Consider the following 10,031-nt stretch of genomic DNA (forward strand, 5'->3'; position numbering starts at 1 on the left):
AACTCAAGTTGCATCAAACAATATTTACTTTTATAATAAATTTACCTTAATTCAATTTAAGAGACGTATGTTAGAATGTTTTAGGATGTCTAAAGTGTTTTATGTGACCTTATTACACAAGGGAATGTTTTCACATTGTGGTGCTTTTTAGCATATAAGGATTTGTTACCATATGACTCGGAATTTTGAGAAATATGAACTCTGAAATCCATGCAATCTTTATCTTATTTCCCAAACACCCCATTCCTATCAACCCTTGCGAAGGGGAGGATGAGTTGACCATATAATTGTTTTGAAATAAAATAGCACGTGTAATCTACACAATATGACAAATGCACCATATATAACTAATCAACTAACACTTGTAATCATTTGTGATGATGAGGATCAAGGGCATCTTGGAGATACTGGAAACTTGAGGTGTCTATGTAACCATGCCAGTGAAGTTTCCCATGAAACAAAACTCGATAGCTCTGGGCCTATATGGGTCCCTAACACCAATGAGTAGGTAGTGTTTATGCGAACCACTCCTCCCTCAAGGAGCTATTCGGGAAATTTACACTATCAGACCATGGCCGCCCTAACACTCTTTAAGTAATTTACGCGAATAACTCCCACCCCCAAGGAGCTTTTCGGAAACCTAAAAACACTTTTGGGGGGGCTTTCAAAAACTAGCCTTCATTCTCATGTGGAAACTTGGGGCAAGGGGCAGTCTAATAGGAGTCGGCAATGGTTCAGTCAGTCAGTTCGGTTCAGGTTTGATTTTCCATAACCGGTTTGAATTCGGTTTGGCATGGCTCGAACCGAGCCAAACCGGTTAAGCCGATTCGTAAGGGGGGCAGAAACGTAATTTTGGGAAAGTACCACAGAGCACTGTCTTCTCTTCTCTGTTCCAAGAAGGGGATAAAGCTTCTGACTACCACAAAGGAGCTCTGATTCCTCTCATCTCCCTCGACTGATTCGTCCTGCTGTCTCGCTCTCTTTCTCCATGGCTTCTGCTTCGGCCTCCATTTCTCTCCCCGCTGTCGCCCTCAGAAGCTCCTCTGGCAGAGAAATCCGCACTTCCCATGGTAATCCTCGTCTTTCCTCTTTTGTGGTTCCTTTTTTTTTTTACGTCACTTACACTCTAGATCTTGGCCTTGAGTAGAAATTCTACGGATCACCATTCCTGGCATTTTGCTTCTGATCTTAACCTTTACATGCTTCTGGCATTTTGCATCTGCTTAAGCTTAATGTTTCTCCTTTGAATGGAGCAACCTGAAATTTGGTTTCGGATTGAGCTGAATATGTTTCCTTTGAATGGAATGAGGACCATTTCTGGAAATGTTTCTTCTTAAACTATGTTTCCTTGAATAGAGAAATTTTGTTTCTGATTGAGCTGAATTTATTTCCTTTGAATGGAATGATGACCATGCCTGGAAATGTTTCTTCTTAAACTATGTTTCCTTGAATAGAATGATGACCATTTCTGGCATTTCGAAACATCTGCCCGTATCAGTTAAATCAGCAATCTTTACTGCAAATATGTAGCGTGCATTGTGTAGATTCCCTCTGGATGAAGAGTTGATGCTAATAATTCCCGTATCAAGCAAACCATACATACAAAATGTGATATATTTTACTTAAGCAACCAGATTATATAAATACAAGCGTCTTTTTTCTTTTCTTGTGATCAAAGTGAAGTATACATTCAACTTCCAAACCAGTATGAAAACTTAAGCTTAATGTCAGGGAGTGGTAGCTTGATTCAAAGAAATTTATTAAATTCAGGACATGAAATGCTGTGCAAAATCATGATTCCATTCAAGGAAACATAAGACTAAGATTCTAGTTCATCACACGATGTGTCTCCTAATGTCACAAAAAGAAGCCAAAAGGATCTCATAGCAACAAGTTGCTAAGACAAACAAACGGCCAGATTACAGTCACAGCCCATTGATCTAGAACATGTTTGGATGCTTCATTGTTTATTAGAAGAACATCTTCCAATGGTCTCTGTAAACAAAACCAAAGGAGTTTACTTCATGTTTTAATCTGCTCTAGGTAATCAGGATGAATGTGAATATAAAAAAGGATGAATGTGAATATCAAAATTTGTAAGTGTTCGGTTTTCATGTACAATTACTAAACTTGGGAGTCTGCAAAAATATCTAATGCAACGATTCTTGAATTACTGGACCAGGTTCATTGCCTTGTGCTAGTTCTCTACAAGGCACAAAATTGAAGGTAGAGAAACATTCTCTTTTCAGGACATCAAGCAGACGCGGATTTTCAGTGGTGAAAAATGCTGCCAGTACCGTACTTTCACCAGAGCAACAGGTATTCTTTACAGAAAAACTCTAAAATTTCCCTACCCATAGCCTTCCGAATATTCACCAATATACCAACCCTAAGTTCCCAAAAATTACTGGAATACTCCTATGTAGTAGTAGTATATTATACAATGCAGAAGGGTTATTCGTGTAATTTTTGGACAGTTAGGGGGTATAACCAGGAAAACAAGTTAAGGATATTTTGATCTTTTCCCCCTTCTCTTGAGTTGTTCCTGTCTGATATCAATTTTGTCTATTTGTGCTTCATTCATCTAATTGAGATATCTTGGATTGTCATTTATAGACTTCTAGCTTGAATAAAGCTTCCAAAGAGAATCAAAGACCGGTATTTCCCTTCACTGCCATTGTGGGGCAAGAAGAAATGAAGTTGTGCTTACTTCTCAATGTTATTGATCCAAAGATAGGTGGTGTTATGATCATGGGAGATCGAGGCACAGGAAAATCAACTACTGTAAGGTCACTTATTGATCTACTACCAGAGATTAAGGTGGTGTCAGGTGATCCTTTCAACTCTGATCCTAATGATCCTGAGCTTATGAGTGAAGAAGTTCGCCTGAAAGTGCAATCAGGAGAAGAGTTCAGTGTATCCTGTACAAAGATTACTATGGTAGACCTTCCTTTGGGAGCTACAGAGGATAGGGTATGTGGCACCATTGACATAGAAAAGGCTCTTACTGAAGGAGTAAAGGCATTTGAACCAGGTCTTCTTGCTAAAGCAAATCGTGGAATTTTGTATGTCGATGAGGTGAATTTGCTGGATGATCACTTAGTAGATGTCCTCTTAGATTCCGCTGCCTCGGGATGGAATACTGTAGAGAGAGAAGGAATTTCAATCTCTCACCCTGCTCGATTCATCCTTATAGGGTCTGGAAATCCAGAGGAAGGAGAATTAAGACCTCAACTACTTGACCGATTTGGTATGCATGCCCAAGTTGGGACTGTTAGGGATGCCGAATTGAGGGTAAAGATTGTCGAAGAAAGAAGTAAGTTTGATCAGGACCCAAAAGGCTTCCGGGAAGCATATAAAGAGGAACAAGAAAAACTTCAAGATCAGATCACAAAGGCTCGTGCCCTTCTTCCAAAAGTGACCGTTCCACGTGATATCAGAGTAAAAGTGTCTCAAGTTTGTTCTGATTTGAATGTAGATGGGTTGAGAGGTGACATTGTGTCGAATAGGGCGGCAAAAGCATTGGCTGCTCTTCGCGGTAGGGAAGAGGTGACAGCTGAGGATGTTTATACTGTTATCGCTAATTGCCTTCGGCACCGATTGAGGAAAGATCCTTTGGAATCAATCGATTCAGGCTTGCTCGTGGTGGAGAAGTTTTGTGAGGTTTTTGGGTATGCCAAACCAGACAGCTCTTGAGCTCAAAACTGAAAGCAAAAAGCAGAAAGGACAACCCAATCATTGTGCACTCACAGACTTTACTATCGTTTAGTTACTTCCCCCTCCTTCCCTCCCTTCACTACAGGCAATGGTCTTATTATCTCTATATGTATCTTGATTAAATGTAACTATAGAGAGGATCTTGATAGTTTTAAAGCTGCAACAATGAGGAATGAATATTTTCATCAAAGATATTTTTAATGGAAATATCAAGTGTATGGTAAATATGGTGTTTGTTTTTGGCCATGTAAAATGGGTCAAGTTGTAAGAGATATTATAATTTTGTCTATATATTGTGATATGCAGATTTGTCATAATTCCGTAACTTTTACTTAACATGAAATTGTTGAGAATTAGGTCCCTTTCGGATGGGCCGAATTCAGGATAAAGGAAAATGTAAATAGGTTTTGGGTCAAGCCTATTTAGGCCAATTTTGTAAATAGCCCGAAAGTTATCTAAGTATAAAGATAACTAGGGCAAACTTTATGAGGTAGTGTGTATCGTCTTGTTCATAGCCTAGTTGTGTGTGTATCTGTGTAATAGAGTGTAGCGTGTGCGAGGTCGTTGCCTCCATAGCCAGAACAAACGAAGTGTGTGAGAGTGAGAGAGACACGGAGAGTGCCTCTATTGTAACCACCAATCGGCGAAGTGAACGAACTCAATTCGGTGCGTTTGTGTTCGTCTCGTTGTATATTTCTCTTATAGTGATTTGTTTTGGTGTTTGTGGGCACCCATGGTTTTTACCTGATTTGGGGTTTTCCACGATATATCTTGTGCACATATGTATATTTTTCTTGTTTCTCTCTGTTTTTGCTTGTTGCTCCAATTCCGCATTTGACTCGGTTGTGGCCGAGTTCCTGTTTTTCCTTTCAAATTGGTATCAGAGCGAAGTTCTAAACTTCAAACAAAACAAAGTGAAATGGAATATTCATTCGGAGGCATGTTCAAGCTCACCAACTCCAACTACTCATATGGAAGTCGAAGATGAGGGACATGCTAGTGGTCAAATATCTCTAGCTGTTGGTACAGTTTGGAGATAAAAGATCGGACAAGATTGATATCGCGACCTGGGAGGTAATGCACTTGAAGACGATGACATACATTCGATGCTTCATCGACATGAGGATGTACAACAACTTCAATGAAGAGAACAAGGCTCATGAACTTTGGGAGAAGATTGACATTATGTTGGAGAACAAAAATGTCGTGAATCTAGTCTCAGTATTTTGAAAAATTGTGAGGCTCAGGTATCAGGATGGCTCTAGTATGGAGGAGCATATGAATGCCTTCCATGGGCTAATAAACAAGAATACCTTGCTTGAAGTACCTCTAGCCAACAAGGTAATGGGGTGGTTGTTGCTCGGATCCCTTCCAAATAGCTGGGAGACACTAATTGTCACACTGGGCAACGTCGGACCGGAGGGGAAGTTCTTATCCATGGCTAGAGTAAAATTGAGCTTTTTGGATGAGGAAGCTCGTCGAAAGGACAAGGAGGCAATTTCCGACCCGAAGGCCCTAGTCACAGAAAGTGATACACATAGAGGGAGAGGCCAAAACGGGAGTCCCTAGAACGAGAGAAGTCGGGGACAAGGTCGAAGTCAAGGGGGAGGTCCATGTGCTTCTATTGTGGGAAGTCGGGGCACTTCCAGAAGAATTGCTGACACTTCCGAAAGGAGAAAGAGGGAGCCGATAGTGCCAACTCGAAGAAGAGTTCGGATCAGAAAGGAGCGTCTGCAATCAAGATAAGCGAGGAAGAATTGTTGCTCATAAGTGAGCAGAACAAACTAAATCTTGTCGACAATGAATCGACATGGGTAGTCAATTCGGGTGCATCGTTTCACGTAATCCCCGGCAAGAAGTGCTTCTCATCCTACAAAGCGTGAGACCACGACCTTGTAAGGACGGGAAATGAAGGTGCATGCAGAATTCTTGGCATCGAAGATGTGTGCCTAGTAACGTCGATTGGGTGTCGACTAATACTAAAAGATGTCATACACATTCCGGAGGTTCGATTGAACCTGATATTAGCTGATCGACTGGATGACGAAGGTTACACATGTAGCATCCAGAATGGAGTCATGAAGTTTAGCAAAGGGAGCCTGATTGTGGCCCAACACCGGAAGACGAGCACACTGTACTTAATGCACACTTGGGTATGTCAGTCAGGAGCGAATGTGGCAGCCAACAATGTAGGTGAGTTGTGGCACAGGAGGTTGTGGCACATGAGTAAGAAGGGGATGTGAAGACTTGCCGATGACAACCTCATTCCAGAGGTAAAGAATGTGCAACTTGAGAAGTGCACTGACTGCTTGGTCGGCAAGCAAAACAAAACCTCTTTCCGATTGAGACCATCGACGAGATGGAAGGCACCGCTTGAACTCATGCATACCGATGTATGCTTCGTGGACACAAAGTCACATGCCGGATTGCAGTACTTCGTGACCTTCATAGATGACCACAACTGGAAGTTGTGGGTCTCCACGTTGAAGATGAAGGACCAGGTACTGTCCGTCTATTAAGCATGGGCCGGACTAGCCATAAACATAGGGTGTTCCCTTTCGGAATATGTATCCAAAGGGGTGGTCAGAGATATAGATGATAATTCGACACTTATTCACTTAACATTATCCGGTTACTTTCTGGAATGTCATCCGGAATCACACAATTATCTGGATCTTAATTACACGCGTAAGATTATTGTGAATGTGAACGTGCGGAAGCGTATTACAAACCGGCTCTACCAGATAGCAACAGTAGAGAGAAAGGTTCAATGGAAGCTTAACACAGAGAATATGCGTGGGAGAGACAGAGAGAGAGAGAGAGAGCAGAACGTAAACTCTATTCCAAAAAGTAACACTTTGTAACTCTATGTACATACAATATGCTTGACAACACTATTTATACAAGCCCTTGGAGGATTGACGGAAGCACCATGTACTTCAATGCTCATACGAGTGACTGACACTAACGATGAGGACTTTGACTACCTAGTAGTCTAGACGCGTATAGGCTACTACTAGCCTTCTGGTTCACATTTGAATTTGGCTCCCGAATCCATCTCTCCGATCTGTGTATATACAATATGCTTGACAACACTATTTATACAAGCCCTTGGAGGATTGACGGAAGCACCATGTACTTCAATGCTCATACGAGCGACTGACACTAACGACGAGGACTCTGACTACCTAGTCTAGACGCGTATAGGCTACTACTAGCCTTTCGGTTCACATTTGAATTTGGCTCCCGGATCTGTCTCTCCGATCCGGCTCCTGGTTCCGGATATCATCTGGTTCTTCGTTCTGGATACCGATCCGGATCTGGTTGAGCTTGCTCGCTCAACAATTATGAATGATGGCACAGATGGCAAGTACACAAGAGAGACAAAAAGATTAACAACAACAACACTTAACACTTGTATTACTTCCGTAAAATATACATCAATCAATCCAGATCCTTTTATAGGCATCCCATAAGAGTTACAAAACAGTGTCGACCAACTACCAGCCATAGTATGAACCATGTGTATCATACGTGCATTCGCATTAGTGAATGTTTCAATCATTCGTGTAAGAAAAACACCCTCAAAGAATGATAAATATCATACTTTTGGATTAACTATTTATTATGAGGTAAATAAGCCTAAAAAATGGAAAAAAAGCAAAAAAAACAACACAAGAATGTTTGAATAACATTCACATTTGTTTTCCAACATAGGAAAACGAATGTTATGCTAGACGAACACGAATTTTGCGTACTATGCTACCAACTACTAATCGGTGTGGATCCAGATCGATACAACTATTCGGATCCACCATTTCCTTTCTATATTAATTACTATATTACTAATACTTAACTGGCCTTAACTCTTCCTTGTTCACACTTCCTCGTCAGGATCATACTCATAAGCCAACACATGGCACACCCATGGGATAGTGCATTGCACGTCGAACCCATGAGTTAGCTCCTTCAATCTTCATCGAGTATATCCAATATGCTCTGGTCCAAGGGTTCGTTTGGTTCCTTTTCCGTTTCTGTTTGCTTCGTTTTTGGCTCCCGTTGCTTTTCCTGTGGCTTCGGTTGCATCTCTGGTTTCGTTCTCTCAGCCTCCGTCTGCTGCTCTTGTGTCTCTGACTACTGTTGTGAGGTAGTCCCCGGTTCCAGTTGTTGCTCCTCATCATTGAGGTTTATATGTTCTGCTTTTTTCTCTTCCTTCCGCCGTCGCTCCCACTCATAACCTTCCAACTGTAATTGCACTTGTAGTTAGTCATCTCCAAATCCGTCGATGAGCTTCTGAACAACCTCCAGTTGTGTTTCGGTAAGGGCATAAAAATCATTTGACAATTCCTCTTGTATGGTAATTATGCTTTCTTCATCCATCTTATAGAAATTGTCGTCGGCTTTCTTCCGGTTTTCCGCATTGACTTGAAGGATCTGGAGTTCGGCCGCCTATTTAGACCACTAGTTCCATACCACCACAGAACAATCGTCTATTTTTACTTTCATCCGATCCTTCCAAGCGCCAATGATCATCCAGATGCAGTTGATGCCCATTTTGACGTTATCCTCTGTGGCCTCCTTCTCCTTCTTCAACTATTTGATTAGTGTTGTTGTTGCCGTTTCTTGAACTTCATAATTCTAGATACGAGTTTGGTATGTTGTTTGCACCTTTTCCAATACACTCCGGGATCATTCTATTATTTGATTTTGAGTGTCAAGCATTTCCACCCAATCTTTCGCCGCGCCAGTTAGCAGTTACGTCGTTCTCTCTTCCAACAACTTCTCCTAAGCCGTTAGAGCCTACGTCTTCTCCTTGAGTTCGGCACGGGCCTCCTTTAACTTGTCTTGCTACCAGTCATAATCCGTTTCTAGCTTCTTGTGATCCCGGTACAGCTTGTCGAAATCCTCCGATTTTTGCTTAAGACACTCGTTGACTTGTGATCTCAATCGATCGTCCCCGCCCTTTATGCTGCCAGATTTCTTCCTTGAGCCGCTCAATTTCCATTTCCGCCATTCTCCATGTCGCCGAGTCTCTGGCGTAGTGTCCTCCAGCTACTCCACGGTGCAGTTTGCGGAGGATTGCCTTCTTTTCATAGCTCTGGACCGCTCGTCTCCACACTCCGTCGGCTCCCTTGTGATACAGGGTGGTAGCTAATGCCATAAGAACACTTGAAGATTCCAGTTTTCTTGATTCCATTCAAGATCATATGGCCACTGACGAATTCGCCAATGACGTTTTGGATCATATCGTCCTGGATTGTGCTTCTTGCTCGCAGTCGAAAAACCCTCGTAATGATTATCGTGAGTTCTATTGGCATGGTGGTTTTCTGTTTCAACAAAACCTATTGTATGTTCCTGATGGTCCCTCGCGACTACAAATCTTACAAGGTTGCCATGACACACCAATGACTGGACATTTTGGACTTCACAAAACTCTAGAATTAGTTTCTCGGCAATATTGGTGGCCTCACCTTCGTCACTTTGTTGAGGAGTATGTTCGCAGTTGTGATACATGTTGTTGGTCAAAGAAACCTCGACACTGATCCTATGGCTTACTACAACCACTTCCCATTCTTGAAAATCCTTGGATTTCATTACCGATCTCCTAGTTTCAAAAGGTTTTGATGCAATTCTCACGGTGCTTGATCGACCTACCAAAATGGCACATTTCTTGCCATGTACGAAGTCTATTACTAGTCATGTGGCGGTCGATCTAGTTATGCAGGAGGTATTCAAGCTCGCGGTCTTCCGGATGTTATTATTAGTGATCGTAGTCCACAATTCATCTTAAAGTTCTGGAAGCACATGTTCAAACTTCTTTGAATTTCGGCTAAGCTTTCTTCAGGCTATCATCCCAAGACTAATGACCAAACTGAGCGTACCAACCAGACTTTGGAGCAATATCTTCGTTGTTTCATCAACTACCAACAAGATGATTGGGTTGATTTTTTGCACTTGGTTGAATTTTCTTACAACAACTTAGTCCATTCTTCTACAGGATATTCCCCATTTTTCGCAAATACGGGTTGTCATCCTCAGAGGACAATGAATACGCATCCAGAAGTTCCTACCAACCTTATTGCTGAGGATCATCTTAGTCGCCTCCAAGAAATTCACACTATCAGTCTCCACAATTTGCATAATGCTCAAGTTACACACAAGCGGCTTGCGAATCGTCATCGCCTAGATTCCTCCAAAATGTTTCATGTTGGGGATTGTGTATGGCTTCTCCAACACAACATCAAGACCACTAGGCCTTGCGGGAAATTGGATTACCAACGTTTTGGCTTGTACTTGATCACTACTAAGATAAC

The 10,031-nt window shown here is 41.8% G+C and overlaps 1 protein-coding gene across 1 annotated transcript; it reads left to right on the forward strand.

Moving 5' to 3' along the window:
• Positions 1 to 885: 885 nt before the first annotated feature.
• Positions 886 to 3,720, forward strand: LOC147860710 (magnesium-chelatase subunit ChlI-like). The gene is made up of 3 exons (XM_087323704.1): positions 886 to 1,070; positions 2,183 to 2,319; positions 2,617 to 3,720. Exons 1-3 carry the CDS (start codon positions 989 to 991, stop codon positions 3,694 to 3,696), a joined length of 1,299 nt encoding a protein of 432 aa, XP_087179830.1. The 5' UTR covers positions 886 to 988; the 3' UTR covers positions 3,697 to 3,720.
• Positions 3,721 to 10,031: the final 6,311 nt, after the last annotated feature.

Source organism: Azolla caroliniana, unplaced genomic scaffold, assembly GCF_043228905.1.
Source record: "Azolla caroliniana isolate FFs.n. ecotype wild unplaced genomic scaffold, voAzoCaro1.0.p SCAF_8, whole genome shotgun sequence".
Classification (NCBI taxonomy): domain Eukaryota; kingdom Viridiplantae; phylum Streptophyta; class Polypodiopsida; order Salviniales; family Salviniaceae; genus Azolla; species Azolla caroliniana.